The 23,149-nt window shown below is 38.6% G+C and overlaps 1 protein-coding gene across 1 annotated transcript in view; it reads right to left on the bottom strand.

Annotated features, from left to right (window-relative positions):
* Positions 1 to 16,962, bottom strand: part of LOC149921410 (52 kDa repressor of the inhibitor of the protein kinase-like) — a 77,256-nt gene extending 60,294 nt beyond the window's left edge. Inside the window, exons 1-2 of the mRNA XM_090162171.1 lie at positions 16,938 to 16,962; positions 16,720 to 16,860 (exon numbers count right to left, since the gene is read on the bottom strand). Of these exons, the coding sequence (XP_090018297.1) occupies positions 16,720 to 16,860; positions 16,938 to 16,962 (166 nt within the window). The remainder of the gene's footprint in view (positions 1 to 16,719; positions 16,861 to 16,937) is intronic.
* Between the last annotated feature and the right edge of the window lie 6,187 nt (positions 16,963 to 23,149).

The raw sequence follows: 23,149 nt of genomic DNA, 5'->3' as shown, positions 1-23,149 counted from the left end.
GATACGACAGGGGGAGCCACCGGAGGACCCGACAGAGCGCTCGCTCTCTCTCTCCGAGTTGCCGAATATAAAACTTTTAACGTTTATAATTCGGAGAGACCGCGCCCCGAGAACTTCTAATTAACCCCTTTGATCGCGATGACGCCGGGAGGCGACATCAAACCGTAGCAGACACCTACGGAGAAAGCGACACCTATTTACGAAACGTGTCGTACACCGGTCTAGCTAATTAGCCTAATTCAGCCGGAAGAGTTACGAATCTTGATTTCGGCGCTTTAAAGGGCAGATCCAGAACGGCGAACGAAACAAGGTCGTGATCTATTTTCAGGCCAAGGCTTAAAGTTTATTGCTTTTTGCGTCCCTCTCCCGATAGGTGGGCTTTTGTTCCGTCTTTCGCCGGGAATAAATGCACCGCGGGGAATAAAGCTCCCGTGTTTACGCGCCATTTTGTTGTGCGGACAAAAGTAAGTCGTTTTAATTAAGGCTATTTTAATCTGGCAACCAAAAAGAAAGAAAAAATAAAGCTAAAAGAGCCTGTCGGGCGCGGAACCAATTAACTGTTCATTAACCTACCGTCAAGCGTTCTACTTTTCTACGCTCATCAGCTTGACGGAATGTGCCGCATAAGTAAGCTACAATAAATGCCAACGATAGTTTTCGTGACATCAAAGTAAATTTTATATTATATTTCCTCTGCTAACAAAGACTATTAATGGAACTAGCCAACTAACCTTAAATACTATATGCTTTTTGCTAACAAATACATTAAATTACATGTATGGAACTAGCGTACTAACCTCAAATGCTATATGCTAACGAATACATTAAGGCTATGAATGAAACTACCGTAATATCATTAAATACTTCTTGCGTGTGGCTAACATAAACCGCAAAACGCTATATGTGTGTGGCTTAGCAAAACCATATTTGCTACGGAACAAATAAACGTTAAAAACAATACGCTATGATAAACCAAACATGTTATATGAGTGGGGTTAACAATTCTCTTAAAGACCCTATGGAACTAAGAAACTATCCCTAAAGGCTATGGAATAAAAAACTATCCCTAAAGGCTATGGAATAAAAAACTATCCCTAAAGGCTATGGAATAAAAAAATATCCCTAAAGGCTATGGAACTAAGAAACTATCCCTAAAGGCTATGCAAATAAGAAACTAGCCCTAAAGGCGATAAAACTAAGAAACTAAACCTAAAGGGTATGGAACTAAGAAACTAACCCTAAAGGCTATGAAACTAAGAAACTAGCCCTAAAGGCTATAGAACTAAGAAACTAGCCCTAAAGGCTATTGAACTAGGAAACTAAACCTTAAGGGTATGGATCTAACTTTAAATACTATGTGTGTATGGCTAATAAAAACATAAAGGCTATGTAAGGAACTAACCTTACAAAACTCTTATAGACTAAAAATATAAATAACAAAGAGTAATTTAAAAGCTATACACTGTTTATGTGTGGCCTTAAACGTTATGTGGAAAGTAACAAAGAATCTTTAAACGCTAGTTGTGGATAACACATTTTCTGAAGAGGTTCCTTCACGGGTCTATTTGCTTGACTAATAAAAGCAAACGCTACGCTAACAAAAACCTACAACGCAACGTACCATTCTTAATTTCTTGTTAGTCTACCAGCCGTACAATAAGTATTTTGTGTGGAAAAAACCCTTTTCAACTGCAATCTAGAAGGAATTCGGAACAATTGCTTTTCGCGTCGGGTACAAAACAATGACATTCTTCGTTATACGGGACTGATTACGTGTTTACCGTGAGAAAAAACACAAGGGGAAGGGGTTGTATTAGTTACTCTAATCAAAGGGGAGGTATTTCTACACTTTAGGATTGCGCAGGTATAATATTACACGCACCCGGAACGTCGCAATTATACGCGGCCCGAATTCTTGGACCACCTTGTATCGCGCGGGTACCGTCCACTTTAGGGAAAGGACCTCGTCTTTTCCCGGTAATAACTCCATAATTAGAAGAGATATTTGGACAATCTCGGCCGCCCTCGCGACCTAGTTTCGAGGGCCTCTTCCGACGGGGCCAGGGGTGGAATTTATGAAAGGGTTTTAAGGAACAACGCGGATGATGTACCTTGGGGAAATTCGTCCGTCTCTCCTCGGTTGAAAACGGGAAACAATACGCTGACGTTTTCTATTTCGAAAAGTCCGCATTTTTCGCAATTAATGTTAAAACTTAATAGAGTTCATTTTTTAAAAACGGTGTTGAAAACTCGAATTTTAAAGACGACGCTTTCTAGGAAATTCCGTACCATACACTCCGAGGAAAAAGGAATTTACGCAACATTCTTTAGAATCGAAAACTTTTCATCGCGTCCTCTCCACGCCGTTTCGCAGCGGCGCGTTTTACATTTTCGATAAAGAGTGGAAGCGTATATCCTCGCGGTTCTCTAACTAAAAGCGATTCTCCGAACGGAAATGTAAAAAGCTCCTTGCTGCATTGATAAATTTGGCATACATAGAGAATGGAGGGTCTGTATTTCTAACGTATAGCTGCCATAATTGGGTTTCCGGACAGGGAGTTTCCTTTAGAAACATGATTGCGGAAGCGCATCCGAGCCAAACGACTCGATTCGAATGCTAATTTTCCGGGCGGGAAGCTAAGTACGTCGCTACCCAGCTTTGACGTTTCCTAAATTATTCTCACTCTAAAATTCCCCGAGTTTAACTTCGCTCGCGATATCGGGAAGAAGTTGGCGTTTTGAATTAATTTTCATAATTAGGTCGTTGGCAATCGGGGAATTATTCCAAATTCGCTCTACTAACAACGCGATCTCGGGCATCGCGCGGACAACGTACGATATTTTGTTTACCTTTTGGCCCAGATTGTTAGCGAGGCTGCACTCGCGACGGGATGGTTTCCCCGAGGTTTCTACGCCTACTAATCAAGTCGAACAATGATTCGTAGCCTAGAATTGATCATCTAGTCTAAATATCAACAGGGTGGCGACGTCTCTCACCAGCGCTTATAACTTCCTTCCCGACGTTTGGGAAGTTCGCCTTCCCCGGATAGACGTATAAATGTCTTATAACAATACGAGGCGGGATGTTGAGGCCTTTGTTTGAACTTTTGGAATAATAGCGGTCGCATTAATAATGTGGTCTCGCTAAATCAAGATTTCGACAAAGCTGGAAGAGATTACGAAGAGAGGATTTGACATGGCCTACGCGCGGTTTCATTATTTTTTGGTTTGCACTAATATTACGATTAATATTAGTAATAAAGTTTTCAATTTTATTTAGTTTGATAATTAATTCATTGGACGTAAGATAATTAACCAAGTTTAATACCTGAATAACAGTGAATGTACGCTACGAAGTTTTTCTAATGCTTTAAACTTTTTCTACTAAATGTCACATTTGATAAAGTAAATAGTTCAGATAAAACTTATTGGTTTTCCAAATAAAATAGATCAAAAGTCAGTTGTTGAAAATTTCATTTCCTCATCATGTGAAGACTCACTTCCCCTACGTCATAAACGTCGTCTTCCCTCCCACTGCGCTAATTGTAATAGAGACGACATTATGACGTACAGGAAGTGAGTCTTCGAAAGATACAGGGAATCGAAACAACAAATAAAATCTAATTAAAAATGTAATTCTGATTCAAATTTTTTAATTAAGAGTTACTTTATGTTTGCGAAGTATTAAGTAAATTACTTTTCCCATTTTCGTTTAGTTCGTTCATTCATTCATTTAGCACAGGTTGATTAGTCAAGTTTAATATCTGTGTATCCTTTATTAAACACATTACATTCTTAGAGTCAACTGTTGGCAAATAATTTATAATGAATTTGTTTGCGTTTGATAAGAGAAATAGTTGAACTTGTTATGAAATATGATTCGTCGAACGCTTTCCATACAAAAAATGGTTTTTAACCAATAGAGTAAAGCTGTAGTTGATAATTTTTAATTTAGGATCAAATATTAGTTTAATCTTTAAACCATTTTTGTTGAAAATTATTGATAAGCAAAACTATTTTGTAGCTTATTTAACAAGGAAATATTGAATCTTTACCCCAAAAAATTCAACACAAAGTTGTTTCGCGGGAAAAAACTGCCACCTTAGAGCCACCCTAAATGCGCTAATAGAATAAGCCAAGCTATTACTTAGAAAGAAAAGAGGTCGGTTCAGCGTATTCCGACCATTTCCGACTACGCTACAACAAGACTTTATATGTTTGAGTGAACAAACCGATTGCGTTGAAAACCAATCCCGACGCAAACACGCGAGGCGCCCCCTAGCTGTAGCTGTAGGTACGATTTGGCGCGAGATTTCGTTAGTGTTTGGGATCTTTATTTCTAAGAAAGAATAAAAAAGGGTGATAGGGGACGACACAAACGTATCGAAAGTGTTCGGACGGGGGTCGCAATAACGTCGCTCGTATCAAAAAAGGTGTAACGACCCCTGGCGGAGGTTGCGTGGACTATGGCGTGGCGATTACGGTGTTCCGGCCAATTGAGGTTAGTGTTTCCCTCGAGGCGAAGCTGTCAATGGGTCCCGACAGAATTCTTCAAATTGAGTTTCTATATGCCTCCCTTTTAGCCCTCCATGATATTGGTTTTTCGCGCGCGCCGGCTATCCCGGACGGACCTCCAAAATCTCTTATATTTTCCCCAGTTCGTCGATGCGAGTTGTCCGGAACCCCGTTTTTTTAACTCTCTATCTTATCAATTGCGCGAAAAAGAAAGTGTATTTCTCGAAGCCGAGAAAGAGAACCCCGCGGATATATTGCGCTGGTAATTCTTCGGGACAGCGGAGACCCCTGCTGGTAAGAAGGGTGTTGTATTACGCCTCTTTCAATACTTGGACATTTCGTACCGCTCAGTTGTAAAGCAGTTGTACAACCTAATTCGAAATAAACCGCGAGAGGAAAAACAAAAAGAATGGTAATGGGAATTCGTACTGATTATAAGATTAATAATCATTAAAACGGAAACTCGTACTGATTTCTGAGAATGATTATAATATTAATGGGAATTCGTACTAAATTCTGATAATGATAATCTTTTTAACGGGATTTCGTACTAAATTCTGATAATGATAATCTTTTTAACGGGATTTCGTACTGACTTCTGATAATGTTTATCATTTTATCGGGAATTCGTACTGACTTCTGAGAATGTTTATCATTTTAACGGGAATTCATACTTACTTCTAAGAATGTTTATCATTTTAACGGGAATTCGTACTCACTTCTAAGAATGTTTATCATTTTAACGTAAATTCGTACTGACTTCTAAGAATGTTTATCATTTTATCGGGAATTCATACTTACTTCTAAGAATGTTTATCATTTTAACGGGAATTCGTACTCACTTCTAAGAATGTTTATCATTTTAACGTAAATTCGTACTGACTTCTAAGAATGTTTATCATTTTAACGGGAATTCGTACTGACTTCTAAGAATGTTTATCATTTTAACGGGAATTTGTACTGACTTCTAAGAATGTTTATAATTTTAACGGAAATTTGTACTGACTTCTAAAAATGTTTATCATTTTAACGGTAATTCGTACTGACATCTGAGAATATTTATAATTTTACGGGAATTTTAACAATGATGATTAATGGCACTGCTTTGCTAAATTTTCTTTGAGATTTTCGACATCAAACCTTTTTTTCTAAGAATCTGACACTTATTTCATGATTTTAGATTTTTAAATGTATGATTATCATATAGATATTTTAGCTGAACTCCAGATATATTATCAATTTTGCTGAATTTCAGATATATTACCAATTTTGCTGAATTTCAGATATATTATCAATTTTGTTGTATTTCAGATATATCATCAATTTTGCTGAATTTCAGATATATTATCAATTTTTCTGAATTTCAGATATATTATCAATTTTTCTGAATTTCAGATACATCACCAAAAATGGGTTGCTTTACTCACATTAATTTCTATTGGTAAGGAAATGGTTGCGTGTGAAGTTAGTTCAATGTAATGGTTTCTCATGTACGTATAAGGGGTGTGGGCTAAATATACCGAACCTAAGTCGCATTCTAGAGCCGGGTACATAAAACAAACTCAAACAGCCTTCATAAACTTCAGTCCCTACCTCCGAATAGAGGGGGGAAAGAAGGCGAGGGGGAGAGCATAGTTTGCTTCGCTTCTTGACGTTTGGTGGCGCGCAACACCGGATTTGTAGCTTTTATACGGCGAGACAATTTAAGATTTTTCCCGCTCCTTTAAACATTTCGCTTCTTTTTGGTTCGGTTCATCTTAGTTGGCGCCGGAATTATACTCTGAAAAATTCATTAATTTCGTGTTGGTTGATAGCATTGACGGAGGTAGGGGGTCCTTTGGAAAATGGCTCTGACGCTTTGGTTTATTGTCGGTACTGGGAATTTAGAGCCCTTGATCTCGTAGGCCTAATGGTTAAATAAAAAGCGTAATTTTAGAATTAAATTAACTTGATATTATATTAATATTTAAGAATAAACTTAATATTATATTAATATTTAACAATAAACTTAATATTATATTAATATTTAACAATAAACTTAATATTATATTAATATTTAACAATAAACTTAATATTTTACTAATATTTAACAATAAACTTAATATTATATTAATATTTAACAATAAACTTAATATTATATTAATATTTAACAATAAACTTAATATTATATTAATATTTAACAATAACCTTAATATTATATTAATATTAAAGAATAAACTTAATTATATTAATATTTAACAATAAGCTTAATATTATATTAATATTAAAGAATAAACTTAATTGTATTTATATTTAAGAATAAACTTAATATTATATTAAAAATTAAGGATTAACTAAATATTATATTAAAATTCAGATTTATCGTAATAAATTTAAATGATTTAAATTAATATTAAATAAAAATTAATAATTAAATTAATAATAAATCAAAATGAAGAAATAAATAAATATTAAATCTAAATGAAGGATTAAATTAATATTAAAATATTGTAACTGTGTCTTCTTAGATATTAATTTCACAAATTTAGCTGACGACTTAAGCGCCGTACTATATTTCGTCTTTTTTCAATTTGTTTCACTCTCACCGAAGTATTTTTTGTTTGTGCTTTGTGTATCCCAACCAGGCGACGCGAGACACAACACACGCTTTTCCAAACAAACCCGAGACGAAGGTAAAAAAAAGTACTAAAAATCAAACACAGGGGGAGCCAAAAAGGTTTATTCTACGCCGTTAAGGTATTCTTGATTGGGTAGTCACGGTTATAGCTTGAAGTTATTTTCCGCTTCGTGATTTATAGAAGATATTTTTATTGATAAATTTAGTGACAGTTTAAATTTTAAATAGACACGATTTAAAATTTTTCTTTAATACAATATTTTGAGACTTTGTTTAGCATAATTTATAGGGAATTAGAAGGTCCACGATATTTTACATAGACTTATAATAATTCAAGAATTTTGAGTAAAACACTCCATCTATTGTCGTAAAACATAACTACCAAAAATACTATTATCCTGTATAATATGTACATATTTTAATATATTTATCTAATATTCTATCCATCTATGAGTTAGTATAGAGTTATAAAAATAAGTAATCGTAATTTGTGATGGTAGAAAGTCAAACAAAAAATAATTTATTTATACTTAGGGATAATATGTTGAAACAATATTAAGCGTTGTTCCTAACTCATCTCGCGGTCTAACAGTAAGCTCCTCCCCCTTAAAAATCCACTCAGCCTTCAGACTTTGCGATTGAAGCTTACGCCGGTGGCTGCGGATCATCTTCTCCACTCCGTTATGGTAGGATATTTGTTTTCCTCGAGTTGTAAGTCTATAGGTTAGCAAGACTTTTGTCCTCCAGCCTCCGCTGGAAGGTCTGGCCTACGGCCTCCAGTCCTTTAGTCTCCACTGTAAGGTCTGGCCTCTGGTCTCCATTCCTTTAGTCTCCACTGTATGGTCTGGCCTCTGGTCTCCATTCCTTTAGTCTCCACTGTATGGTCAGGCTTCCGGTCTTCAGTCTTTTAGTCTCCACTTTATGGTCTGGCTTCCGGTCTTCAGTCCTTTAGTCTCCGCTGTAAGGTCTGAGTATTTCGTAATCCAAATTAATTTTTCTGATTTAACCTTCGATTCCGTGTATTCCTTCAACAAACCGTCGATTCTGCTTGATTTCAAGATTCTGCTAAGATTCCAATTAATCACCATTTTTCGTAAATTTCGTATTTCCTAATTGATTCCTCGTACTCTTAGTTGATTCTGATTACGGTTATTTCTTTGTTTATATTTAAACGGAACAGGAAATGCAATATTTTGAATTTCAAGGGATCCCCAACCTACATTGCAGCATTTGAAATTATCAGTCTGATGATGATGTTTTGTATCCCTCCACCTGCATAAGCGTTTACTACGTATCCACACTACATCCAACTTTTGCAATATTAACCAATTTCCTGGTTCCTTGCTGCCTTACGCCTTTCCACCACCCTCCTACGCAATATTAACTAGCCACCTGGTTCCTTGTTGCCTTAGGCCTTTCCACCACCCTCCTACGCAATATTAACCAGCCACCTGGTTGCGTGCTGTCTTACGCCTTTCCAGCACCCTCCTACGCAATATTAACCAATTACCTGGTTCCTTGCTGCCTTACGCCTTTCCACCACCCTCCTACGCAATATTAACCAGCCAGCTGGTTCCTTGTTGCCTTAGGCCTTTCCACCACCCTCCTACGCAATATTAACCAGCCACCTGGTTCCTTGTTGCCTTAGGCCTTTCCCCCACCCCCCTACACAATATTAACCAGCCACCTGGTTCCTTGTTGCCTTAGGCCTTTCCACCACCCTCCTACACAATATTAACCAGCCACCTGGTTCCTTGTGCGCTTAAGCCTTTCCACCACCCTCCTACGCAATATTAACCAATAACCTGGGTCCTTGCTGCCTTACGCCTTTCTACCACCCTCCTACGCAATATTAACCATACACCTGGTTCCTTGTTGCCTTAGGCCTTTCCACCACCCTCCTATACAATATTAACCAGCCACCTGGTTGCGTGCTGTTTCAGGCCTTAAGTCCTAGATGATTGTTATTTTGTGGCACAATATTTTCAAAATCAAATTCCCTAACTATATTCAGAAATTTGTTTAATTTTAGTAAAAGGATTACTCTCCAAAAAACATTATCTATTATTATTATTTCTCTGACAATGATCTGTTTTCCCTGAACAGTGACAGCCCTATTGAATTTTAATTGCATAAAATATTTTAAAAGCTACGAGAAAATTTTACAATTCTTCTTTACATAAATATCAAGAATGTATTTATTTATAGTCAGCGATAATGATTATGTCTTATTATAGCACGGAAAAGGGGGAAGGAAAAAAATGACCGGCGTGTGCTTTTGATTTGATTTTTGTGTAATTATATAGCTTATTGCTAGAGAGAGTGAAGTGGATTGGGAGCGAGGCTAAAAGTCGTCTTAACATAGTCGTTCACCCGAAGTATAAATAAGACCATTCTAGCAAATATACAAACCCCAATTAATAAAGTAATGCCATTAGCATTAGAAAAACATAATTATTTCCTCACACTCTAAACCCTCGGCGAGCTAGGCTGCTAACAAAGAACTTGCCCTTTGTAAGTTTCCAATTTGTTCGTAGGAAATCCGAATAACAACATACTCCTCTTTCTCCCACCAAAAGCGAGAGAAAATTCATAATCCTCTTACGAGCTAAAGGAAACCTTCGAGGATAAAGCCGCACCGCCGACGCGCTTATAATCCTAGCGAAAGTGACCAAACATGACTTGACATATAACGCGTTAAAAACTAGCAGCTAGCAAAGACGGAACGAAGGGAGTAAACTATAAGATGCCCAGGAGATTGTCTTAGAGAGGACTAGCTTCGAACATAATCAATATAGAGTTTCTTGTTTTTACGTTGTTGCTTTGAAATCAAAACCTCGTTTTCAAACGTGATAGTTTGATATGGTCCATCAAAACAGATGGGCGGCTATATCGAACTTGTTAACTTTGGAGTTAAATTTGGGGAATTATTATTTGGGACAGTAATAATATTTCAAATACTTTTGCATACTTATTTTAGCTTGCGAAGCTACAGTTTGGAAGTAGTCTATACTGTGTTTGTCCATTGCAAAGGAGTGCAACTGAAAATAACTTCCAGGATAACAATTATATAATTTCATCATAATTGCTCGAAAAGTCATTATTTGTTAAATTTAACGTCAGAGTTTTGTCTTTAAGAAAATATGTGATTCTTAAAAAACCTATTGGCCATATTATTAATTAATTATAAATATTATAGGCAAGATCACGACATTTTACTTTGAAACGAAATGGAATTTATAGATCTACACTATATGTAAAAATATGGACCCTATGTATTATTTTGAATTTTAGCTTAAAAAAAAGACATAAGCACTGTGGCCAGGGATGTCAAAGTTAAATGTAGAGTTTGTGCTACCGAGACTGGGCATGCAACAGGTATTTCGTTCTTTCACGCTGTTGTCAAAGTTCTGTCAGCATTGTTTGGGCCTGAGGGCTAGGAATTTAGAGAAAAGAGTATTAAAAGAAAAAATTGTCGTGGTTAATTACGATATAACTCGCCAAAACGAATTATCTCCAAAATTTACGACCACCTTCTGTACACTCTTAAATAGGGTATGCCGTCATAAACGTACTCATGTTTTGAGAGATTCGAATTTCAAAAGCCAGTTGTGTATCGGCCAGCTTGTTTCCCTATCCGGCTCCTTTCATATCCCCACCTCCCCACTCCCAGCCCGAAAAACCCATCGTTTTATTTTTTTTTTGGCGTTCGTTTCTCGTCGAAGGAGATCAACCGTGAAGAAGTAGGCACGTGTAATCCTTCTGCCCATCCAGCAGCCCAAGACCCACAAAAAACTATGAAGGGAAAGACGCCTAAAAATAAGCGAGTTCGTTCTGGGGGGAACGAAACTTTTTTGTTTTTATTTGTGCAGGAATTTGGTGGCATCGGAAAAGGGGATTCTGCCCAATAGCCACGCCACCATTCGTTCATCTTCAAAACTGTGAAGTCACGCGAGATGAAATGTGTTTCCCTGGTACGATAGAAAAAATTTGTCGCCATTTTCTTTCTCTCTCTCTCTCTCTCTCTCTCTCTCTCTCTCTCTCTCTCTCTCTCTCTCTCTCTCTCTCTCTCTCTCTCTCTCTCTCTCTCTCTCTCTCTCTCTCTCTCTCTCTCTCGCTCTCGCTCTCTCTCTCGCTCTCTCTCTCTCTCGCTCTCTCTCTCGCTCTCTCTCTCTCTCTCTCTCTCTCTCTCTCTCTCTCTCTCTCTCTCTCTCTCTCTCTCTCTCTCTCTCTCTCGCTCTCTCTCTCGCTCTCTCTCTCTCTCTCTCTCTCTCTCTCTCTCTCTCTCTCTCTCTCTCTCTCTCTCTCTCTCTCTCTCGCTCTCTCTCTCTCTCTCTCTCTCTCTCTCTCTCTTCTATGTGTTTTTTGCTTGTTTTCAGTTCTTAGTTGTTTTCGGTCAAGTTTTGTACGAAGACATTATGTGGGTGGTAAATAACGTATACTTACGACGGAAATAGTTACTTATTTCTAATTTAAAATTAGTTGTGCACATCCCCATACTCTTACATCCCAGCCAATACTTTAGTGGCTGAAAATGCCCTATCTTGTTCTGGCAGTGACCATTGTACTAACATCGCAACCAAGTTTTTTTTAGACTTCATTTTTATTTTACTCTACTAATATTCTTTCGTCTGACTTTGAGATGGCGCTGATGTAGAATTTCAAATGGCAGAAATCGTTTACGTTTTAAAGTGGGTGTCAAAACATGAAACGTCAAGAAAAACGTAAAATATTTTTTTTTTGCGTTTGAGGTTTCTGAATCCGTTTCCGTGACCTTTTGACGTATCTGTGTTCCCCTAGTAAAAACCAGCCTTTTTTGTGTTGCGGGGTTTTTCCCTAGTGAAAACCAAACTCTAGGTCTAATAATTAGTTGCGTCCGTAGGCTTTATAGAATTTATTTGGCGTTGCGGCATAAAGGTAAGGGAAATTTAACCCGCTGACTTTCGGTATCGACCTATTCAAACACGCGTATATTTGAAAACGATACAGCAGTACAGCCTTCACGATCCCAAAATTTTGTGGAAAGGCACAGGTTAAAGCCTCGGTGGCGGAAGTATGACAACCACCCGTTGAGGAAAAAGTGGTTGTCCACTATTGAAAACCTGCCGTAAGTTCTAAAAAAATTATTCTCGCACCATTTTCCCCCGAATTAGAATCATGGCCTTAGACTTTATAGATTTTTTTGGTCTTGGTGTATTTACCTAGTTAAAACAGCTTATTTGTCGCGACGTTTTTCCCTATTAAAAACCAGTCTTGAGAAATAATAGATTTTTGTGTCGCAACGTTTTTTCCTAGTGAAAACTAGCCTTTAGAACTGATAGATTTTTGTTCGCGGCGTTTTTGCCGAGTGAAAATCCGCCTTTAGAACTGATAGATTTTGCTCGTGGCGTTTTTGCCTAGTTAAAACCAACTTTTAGAACTGATAGATTTTTGTTCGCGGCGTTTTTGCCGAGTGAAAACCAGCCTTTAGAACTGATAGATTTTGCTCGTGGCGTTTTTGCCTAGTTAAAACCAACTTTTAGAACTGATAGATTATTGGTAACGGCGTTTTTCCCTAGTGAAAACCAGCCTTTAGAACTGATAGATTTTTGTTAGTGGCGTGTTTGTCTAGTGAAAACTAACTTTTAGAACTGATAGATTTTTGTTCGCGGCGTTTTTGCCGAGTGAAAATCCGCCTTTAGAACTGATAGATTTTGTTCGTGGCGTTTTTGCCTAGTTAAAACCAACTTTTAGAACTGATAGATTTTTGGTAACGGCGTTTTTCCCTAGTGAAAACCAGCCTTTAGAACTGATAGATTTTTGGTAGTGGCGTGTTTGTCTAGTGAAAACTAACTTTTAGAACTGATAGATTTTTGTTAGTGGCGTTTTTCCCTAGTGAAAACCGGCCTTAAAAACTAGTAGATTTTTGTTCGCGGCGTTTTTCCCCAGTGAAAACCAGTCTTTATGACTGATAGATTTTTGGTCGCATAATTTTTGCCTAGTGAAAACCAGCTTTTAGAACTGATAGATTTTGGTAGCGGCGTGTTTGCCTAGTGAAAACCAACTTTTAGAACTGATAGATTTTTGTTAGTGGCGTTTTTGCCAAGTGAAAACCAGTTTTTAGAACGGATAGATTTTTTGTAGCGGCGTTTTTGCCTAGTAAAAACCAGCCTTAGATTTTTTGTGTCGTGGCGTTTTACCTAGTGTTAATCAAACTCTAGGTCTAATAATCATTTTGCATCTGTAGGGTTTATAGAATTTCTTTTAAGTGCAAAACAACTGAATACAGTTTTGCTGGCGCTGACGATCGCCCTCGCGTTACGTTTAGTATCAGAAATGAATCATAACTCGTTGCACAGTTTTACAATGACCATATTCGCAGTAAAATAAATCTATGTAATAACAATAACTAAAGCAGAGTTTCAAGTGGAAAATATTGGCAATGTCGCTTTTAAGGCGGAAGTGACGAGGGAGAGAATAGTTCCTGATCATTCGATTGTTAACGGAATTGATAATTTTTCATTTCCGCGATGTAGATGTAGAAGGAGATGGGGTCTGCTTTGGTCATATTTGAGGAAAGGAATCGCCCTAGATGAGGGATTGGGAAATAGCCTCGCAGCTCCGACTAATTTGCTTTTAATGAGAGTTGCTTCTTAACTTTTCCTTCTCCTAGTTTTGGACTTTTCTCTCGGGTCTTTTATCGGTTTTTGATTGCTTAACCAATGTCCGTCACCAAAAATTGACCGTTTATTAGATATTCGTGGTCTAAAACGCGAAGTTCCGCGTAAGGGTTCCGTAGGAATCTATAACTATTACGGACTAAACCGGGTCGGATAGGACGTTCGCAGTCGGTTAAGTGGCTTAAATAAATTTTGAGTTGTTACACTGACTTTTGATTTTTCCAAGAGACTAAGTTTATGACAGGTAAGAGTCGGCTAAAATTAATTTTGAGGGGCTTTACTGGCTGTTGATTTTTTTCAAAATTTACGAAAGCCGGCTTTAATTTCGCAAACTGGTTTTTCAGGCTTCCGAAAATCAGGATTGAATCGAATACATAGGTACGATAAGGCGGTAAACTAGAATTTTACTAGCCGAAATGTTACAATTGGTCAGTTGTGTTGGGGTTTGTAATCAAGCATTTTCGCGAACCTTAAACCAGCCAGTAAACTGAACCATTTATAACATTATATGAAACAATCGGTTTTCTAAGTCAGCTTACTGCCATTTTATGAGTCGAAATGTTTCAGTTGGTCAACTATAACTTTTGGGGTTAGATCGTAGGCTTTTTGTTCTTTGATAACCGACTCACGACCAACTGTTTTTGATTTTCAAAAAGCAGAAATAATCTTTATTAATAATAATAATAATAATAATAAAAAAATAATAATAATAATCAGCTAGGCTAATACCCAAGGCAAGCAACTTTTAAAGCCATTAATTCAGGTGGCAGGGTTACAACGCGTAGGAGGGTGGTGGCAAGTCCTGCATGCTTATCGTTAACAGCAACAAGTTTTTATGGTAGGGGAAACAGAATAGCCCGTGGGAAAACCCTTTAAACCAGTGGGGAGAGAACTTGCAAACTCATAGCAGAAGGAGTTGTTCCGAGTTTTCACCCAGTGCCACAATCTGGGATCGAACCCGGCTCCTCTTGCTGCTAGGCGAATTTTAATAGATAATTATGAAATATTTCATGGAAAACTGAATTTTTGAGCTCCATTCCTTAAAAGGAATACAAAAAATTATAATAAATGAACTTTATTTAAAAATTAAAACGGCACAATTTGAAACAAACCGCGACCCGGGCTGCATATTTAATTGTAGTGACCCACCATTTTATAGGTCTATCTTACAAAACATGAATTGAAAGCCTTCTTGCGCTTTTAAAATACCTTAAGGCAGCCATTGTCTGAAAAAAAAAGAGTCGTTTTCTGAACACGAGACAGCGGGGATCCATGCAAGGCAAGCGACAATGGAACGTCGTAGAAACGGAACAAGCCACTAAAAAACAGAGTCGATAAAATTATCCACTTTGTTTCGAAGGAGCGCCACCAGGAAGAAAATAAAACAGCGACGGGGCAGAAGGGGGCGTAGTTGTTCTTATTTATCACGAGATGCGCTCGAAGAATAAAAGGTTGGCGGAGGGGGGTGACGTCAGCCTTAAATGGCGACTCGTGCACGATCTCTATCCATCATCATCTGTTAGCGCTAAAGACCATCACGCGTTATGGAGCCCGCTTCTTCTAATTGCGTACCCTCCGGAATCTTGATTGATTGGACCTTACACTCACCCGTTTTAGGGCCTTTTTACTCCTACGCAGAAGCCCCGCAAGACGTAAAGGCCATAGAGGCAACGTGCCGGAATTTACCGAAGATTTCCCGCCTAACTTGGTTGGTAAGACAGCCCAAATGGACGACCAAATGAAGCTACCAGTGTACTGTTACTGATAAATTTACAATTTAGAGTCCGATTGCCATAAAACTTAAGGCTGGTTTTGACAAGGGCTTTTGTCCATTAGGCCTATTACATTTTTTGCGTCAATGTTCACCGACGTGTTGTTCATGTCCTAGTGAAACCAGAATTTGTTTGCTTCTTGTACATTTCCATCAGTTAGGTCATCCGTAACCCGCAAAAAAGTCTGCAATTTCTGGACAGAAGTACCAGATCCTCCACTCTGAACAGAATTTAAAGTTAAACAATTTCGGAAAGACGTTTCTCCATAAGCCTTACGTATTTAATTAAATTAAATTATTTTATATTATAAATAAATAAATTTATCAAAATTAGATTTATAACTACTGAAGTAACGAATAACGTGTAATTTTTAAACGAATTTGATTGTACAGTATTTCTCGAATATAAAGAACAGCATCTGACTTCATCTTTCTTGGTACACCGTCGCGTCGATTCCATAATCATCCGGAAACCCGCCAAACTAGGCTAGAAAACTACCGATTTGGCAACTCTGTTTTGGTCACCGTCCGTCGGACAACGGACGAAACGGGTAAGCGCCGCGGTATGTAGGAATGGAAGCGACCCTGGCTGCCTTAATCGGATATATTATACGGCAATCGACGGCATACAGACAGAGAGAAAAGAGAGAAGAAAAAGACCTTTCGTAATTATACTCTATTTCCTGGCCTGCCCCCTCGCGGCCGACCTTAATATAGAAGTACAACGGAACGGGGCATCGCTGCCCCTTAACAACCGGGGCAACACTCTTCATCGGAATGATGTAAGGGGTATCGAGAGGGGGCCGGGACCCCGCGCCATCACCTCCGTCTCGATAGCAGCTTCTCTCTCTCTCCTGCTACGAATCGCGGAGATAAGGGCTCTGCAGGAAACACCGGCGATAACTAATAGCCGCGTGGGGGAAACCTTGAGGGGGACAAACCGTAGAAGGCTGGAGGGTTTTGCCCCGATATATCTACACTTACGCCTCCTTTCGGTCGGTTTCGGCAACGATAACCAGGTTACCGAACGAATTTCCACGGTCTATCTCACGGTCCTTGAAAGCGTCCTCAATGTCCATTTTTTACGTATTTTCCTGCGGGATTAGACTGGCAGTAGTCTCTAGAGAATTACGCGGGAAATGTTTTAGCTTGTTTACCATCAACAATTGATACCACCGCAGATGGGACCACCGGTGATACGGTTTGAGAGACACGTGTCTTGCTATGAATCAATCCATAACTAAGAAGAAAGATATCATCTAACGGCGTTGACATTGTCGAGAGTTCAGGTTTAGACCCTTAATAGAGTTAATAGTTAGAATACCAAAAGCAACGGCATATTTAATCTTGAATAGGGTTCAATCTTTATACATACTTCTCCTTTGAAACTTAACATCCATGTTAGTTTCACGAATTATGGGGGTTCAATCCCCCAAAAACCCCTAAATGTCTGAAATTGTGTTTCCTGATATAGTCCGATAAAGATTTGACGGGAAATAACAATTTCTCGAAGTTATTTTGGTTTTTACGAGAAATTAGCCTACACCTCTTAATAGATAGATACTGACCTCCACAGAGAGAGATAAATAATTGTTTAATGTCCCAAAATTGCGCCATCTTGAAACTTACACTAACATTAGCATTATCACATGGAACTAGATTATTTAAATCACTTAAGGCTGTACATGTTTTAATTTCTAATTAGATATCACATCTAGTTTACTGCGCAGTGTGCCATCAACACACTTACTGGCAACTTTACCATCGCCCAAAAACAATTCCTGGGTGAGTTACGCAAATTGCAAATACCACTTACGTTGACATAAGAAATAATGTTTAATCAAAATAAAAAACTGAAACGTCGCAAATTTAATATTTTATTTACGAACCATATTTCAAAAAGGTCAAAAATGCAAAATACGTATTTCTCGAGGCATTTGCTAACACTAGAAACTGCTTGAAATCACTGCTTGTGTTAAGTTGATGAAAAATATGTTTGAAAAGTATTTTCCTTGCTCAACCTCTCTCTAATTAGTTGCGAACAAATTAAAATATTAAATTAAAATGATCAATGTCTTTCATCAAAAAAATTCTTCTTCGGGAGCAAACTCAATCTTGATCCTAAAGACACCATAGTTATTGTCCCCAACTGGGTGACATTCCAACTCTGCTTTCGTTACGACTATCGCAATCGGAACTTGGTCGCTGAAGTCATAAAATGGCTCTTGTTGGACGCCAATGACATCGACTTTGACGCAATTGGAGCCAAACAGTATTTCTCTCTCGACGGTTGCGGTGTCGGCGTCCGGTTGGGTAACTTCCGCGTTCACGGCGTGGGCGCAGTTGGGCTTTCCAGTGAGATACTCTATCTTTTCCATAGTTAAACTTCGCAATCGCACAAAAAAACCTACCTCCCGTTTGACGACCAGAGAGGTCAAATTGACAAGGCTGCGATTGGCGCACTGGTTCTGTGTGGTGACTGTTCGAAGCGCCAATTTGTATTCCAGATGGACCATGAATTCGACAAGGCGCTTGAAGGTTTTATTGATAGCGAAGTTTCGGTCTGTGACGTATGAAAGTACTCTGATGGTTCGTTGCGTAGACGCATTCTGAGCACTTGCGCATCTTCACTTCTCAGCGGCTCATTTTGCCAATTCATATTTGGTACGACTTGTCCAAACCAAAGGCCAGCACAAAGTGTGTTCCTTAGTCTTGCTCATATAGTGGTAATTCGTTGATAGTAAACTGTAATGGCCAAATGGCATATTTTGAAGATTTAAAAACGGGGAGGCCGTCTGTGTTCCATGTTATTGTTAAGTCGTTGTCCATTAAACTAAGTTTGCGGTCATGTACGTCAAAATAGTTCCAAAAGGTTTTTCATTTGAGACTCAATATCAAATATTACAAAGTAACTACCGTTTTTTAAAGAATCTTGGACGTTACATTTCGCATGGCAAATATCATACACTAATTCCGCGTCTTCTATCTCTGGCCTCAAATAATTGGTTTTACAATCACTGTTTCAACTATAGAAGTAGGGCTTAACCAATGGTTGTGCACAAAGAAAATATTTATAAAATAAATATTTTGTCGTTGGAAAAGATGTTGACAATTGAATGTCTTTTGTGCCATTAAAAGGAGCATACTTTCTCATTTTGTGCCATTAAAAGGAGCATACTTTCTCATTTTTTGTCAAATGTGAACCTCCATATAGCAGCTCCTCGTATAGATTTTTTATCTGTCCCTAAATATTCACGGTATCTCTTATTTAAACTCATAATTTTAAAATAACAAAATTAAATTAAGCGTTTTTACACTTGGCGTAGGTAGTATGAAAAGGTAGGCAGGCCATATAAAAAAAGAAGTGATTCTTTAGTTTCAAATCTGGTAGTGAAACGTTCAAGGTATTTTATTTTATAATTATATTTATTTTCCAAAAATGACTTTGGAATGTTAAGCCTTGGTATAATTATAACATAATTAATCCAAATTATTGTGGGATTATGATTATGAACTTTCTTGGGAAGGGAAGGGAAGGCAGATTTCTTGGGAAGGGAAGGGAAGGCAGATTTCTTGAGAAGGAAAGAGAACTTTCTTGGGAAGGAAAGGGAGCGTTCTTGGGAAGGGAAGGGGGCTTTCTTGAGAAGGAAACGGAACTTTCTTGGGAAGGGAAGGGAGCTTCCTTGGGAAGGAAAGGGGGCTTTCTTGAGAAGGAAACGGAACTTTCTTGGGAAGGGAAGGGAGCTTCCTTGGGAAGGAAAGGGAACTTTCTTGGGAAGGGAAGGGAGCGTTCTTGGGAAGGGAAGGGGGCTTTCTTGAGAAGGAAACGGAACTTTCTTGGGAAGGGAAGGGAGCTTCCTTGGGAAGGAAAGGGAACTTTCTTGGGAAGGGAAGGGAGCTTCCTTGGGAAGGAAAGGGAACTTTCTTGGGAAGGAAAGGGAGCGTTCTTGGGAAGGGAAGGGGGCTTTCTTGAGAAGGAAACGGAACTTTCTTGGGAAGGGAAGGGAGCTTCCTTGGGAAGGAAAGGGAACTTTCTTGGGAAGGGAAGGGAGCGTTCTTGGGAAGGGAAGGGAAGGGAGATTTCTTGAGAAGGAAAGAGAACTTTCTTGGGAAGGAAAGGGAGCGTTCTTGGGAAGGGAAGGGGGCTTTCTTGAGAAGGAAACGGAACTTTCTTGGGAAGGGAAGGGAGCTTCCTTGGGAAGGAAAGGGAACTTTCTTGGGAAGGGAAGGGAGCGTTCTTGGGAAGGGAAGGGGGCTTTCTTGAGAAGGAAACGGAACTTTCTTGGGAAGGGAAGGGAGCTTCCTTGGGAAGGAAAGGGAACTTTCTTGGGAAGGGAAGGGAGCTTCCTTGGGAAGGAAAGGGAACTTTCTTGGGAAGGAAAGGGAGCGTTCTTGGGAAGGGAAGGGGGCTTTCTTGAGAAGGAAACGGAACTTTCTTGGGAAGGGAAGGGAGCTTCCTTGGGAAGGAAAGGGAACTTTCTTGGGAAGGGAAGGGAGCGTTCTTGGGAAGGGAAGGGGACTTTCTTGAGAAGGAAACGGAACTTTCTTGGGAAGGGAAGGGAGCTTCCTTGGGAAGGAAAGGGAACTTTCTTGGGAAGGGAAGGGAGCTTCCTTGGGAAGGAAAGGGAACTTTCTTGGGAAGGAAAGGGAGCGTTCTTGGGAAGGGAAGGGGGCTTTCTTGAGAAGGAAACGGAACTTTCTTGGGAAGGGAAGGGAGCTTCCTTGGGAAGGAAAGGGAACTTTCTTGGGAAGGGAAGGGAGCGTTCTTGGGAAGGGAAGGGGGCTTTCTTGAGAAGGAAACGGAACTTTCTTGGGAAGGGAAGGGAGCTTCCTTGGGAAGGAAAGGGAGCGCTCTTGGGAAAGGAAGGGGGCTTTCTTGAGAAAGAAACGGAACTTTCTTGGGAAGGGAAGGGAGCTTCCTTGGGAAGGAAAGGGAACTTTCTTGGGAAGGGAAGGGAGCTTCCTTGGGAAGGAAAGGGAGCGCTCTTGGGAAAGGAAGGGGGCTTTCTTGAGAAAGAAACGGAACTTTCTTGGGAAGGGAAGGGAGCTTCCTTGGGAAGGAAAGGGAACTTTCTTGGGAAGGGAAGGGAGCTTTCTTGGGAAGGAAAGGGAACTTTCTTTGGGAAGGGAAGGACGATTTTATTTTATTTGAAAAATGTAGTCGAGATTGCGACTATTAAAAGTACTACGAAACAGAATACTGATTAGAGTCGGAAAATTAACGATTATTTAATTTTTAGAAAGATTCCGAAATTAAGTCGGCAAAACCGACTGTTTCAAATTGTTCAAGAAATGCAGTCGGCCTTGAGTCGGTTACGTAGTTTATGACGTCCGTTTTTTTATATAGTAGAACTTCCAATATACTAGTGATTCGACTATCCATTTTTTAGCCGGCAAAAATACCCATTTAAAATTTCGCGGGAGGCCCGGAAATCATGCAGAGTCATCTAAATAAAATATTTTGAACGATAGTCTTAAATGCATTTAACTTCATATGAAACTTAAAAAATGTGTAAAGTATTTATGATAATAATAATTTCTTTTTATTTAAACCGTTTAAATTAAAAAAAATGCGACAACCATGCCACATACAGTGACGCTAAGGCATGATCTTTATCGTAACCAAAAACAGAAGTGCATGTTCGGATCGGCAGATGGGATTCATTTTGGTTAGTGTTTGATAATTTATTGTGGTTTGTGGTATATAAAGTAGAATTCTTAAAGTTTCCGCGATTTTATTTGTCATAAACCGCTACCTAGCCGGAAGGAAACTTGAAAGGAACAAAAAGAAGGGTAATTTTTATTAAAATTATAAAATTTAAGCAGTTCTACGTTAGCTAAGGCTTAGTTATGGCGGGAAAGCGAAAGGCTTACAAGGCTATAGAATGACCTTTCCTCTAGACAAAAAAGAAGAAAAACAAATGAGGTTATCAATAATGCTTTGCAGGATAATATTGCGGTTGGAACGAATGCTAATGAGTGTCAAGCTGGCCCTAGCCAGTTCCATGACAGTGATAGACAAAATGGACCGAGACGGATGAAGAGCGGAGATACTTTAAAAAAACTGTTTAATATATTTGTTTGATACTCACTAGTCATACTATTAAAAAAAACCTTAAGATTTTTTCAATGTATATCTGATAAATTAATCAGAAATAATCTTTCAACATATTTTTATAATAAGTTGTAAACACAATCATACATTGTGTAATTGTGATAATGTTTTGGTTAATTGTTAAAATGGGTATAAAAATGGGAAACAAGTTATAATTTATATTCGATTTGTCACCCAAAAATATTGACTTAGATATATCAATAATTTACCAAAGGTATATATTTCTACAATTGAAAATAAATCAAAGTGAACTATTTCTTCTCAGCTTACCCTATGTTAGGGCTTAAACCAGGTAGTCTGAAAAAAAAACTGTCAACTTTGGAAAATTGCAGAAATGTTTGGTAACTGTTTCCAGACTTCACTACCTGAAGTTTCAGATAAATAAATACTTCAAATAGAGTATAATTAAATTTTTGTCAAAACATTTTATTAGAAAAATAAACAACTTTTTAGTATAAAAATTCTGTATCATTCTTGAATTGGTATTGGAGAAGAGGGGGGAATAATGACCGACTCTGAATAGGCCAACAAAAAGGTGTCGGTTAATAGGACTATTTTTAGGAAATTAACTAGACATTTCGACTGTTTTTCCAGGAGACTCCCGACCTTGAATCGGAGTTGACAGCTCGACACTTAACCGACTATGCGACTCTGCCTAGTCGACGTCGGCCCGACTGTTTTGTGCTACAGGGAGAGCTTTCTTGGGAAGGGAAGGGAGTTTTCTTAAGATGAGAAGAGAGCTTTCTTGGGAAGGGAAGGGAACCTTCTTGGGAAAGAAAGGGAACTTTCTTGGGAAGCGAAGGGAGCTTTCCTGGGAAGGAAAGGGAACTTTCCTGGGAAGGGAAAGGAGCTTTCTTGGGAAGGAAAGGTAACTTTCTTGGGAAGGGAAGGGAACTTTCTTTTGAAGGGAAGGGGGCTTTCTTGGAAAGGAAGGGAGTTTTCTTAAGAAGAGAAGAGAGCTTTCTTGGGAAGGGAAGGGAACATTCTTGGGAAAGAAAGGGAACTTTCTTGGGAAGGGAAGGGAGCTTTCCTGGGAAGGAAAGGGAACTTTCCTGGGAAGGGAAAGGAGCTTTCTTGGGAAGGAAAGGTAACTTTCTTGGGAAGGGAAGGGAACTTTCTTTTGAAGGGAAGGGGGCTTTCTTGGAAAGGAAGGGAGTTTTCTTAAGAAGAGAAGAGAGCTTTCTTGGGGAGGAAAGGGCTTTAACTTAAATTATATATCCCATCTAAAAATATTGTTTATAATTGCTGAAATTTATGTTATTATCTTTGAAAATGGAGTCTGTTTCTAATAAGTTTGCCTATATCTATTCTTGGAATGGTGGAAGGATTTACTTCTAGGAAACAATTTTAGTAACGAACAGTGAAGTAAGGTTTAAATCAGGTTATTTTAAACACTACTTTATTTTACTTTTAATCTATTTTTCGCTTTTGTTTAACCGTGCATACATATTATAAATCAACAAAAAATTAAT

This window comes from Leiobunum rupestre, chromosome 11 (genome assembly GCF_980474605.1).
Source record: "Leiobunum rupestre chromosome 11, qqLeiRupe1.1.hap1, whole genome shotgun sequence".
NCBI lineage: Eukaryota > Metazoa > Arthropoda > Arachnida > Opiliones > Sclerosomatidae > Leiobunum > Leiobunum rupestre.
The sequence above is the reverse complement of the archived record's forward strand: the minus strand, read 5'-3'. Positions and strand labels throughout refer to the sequence as shown.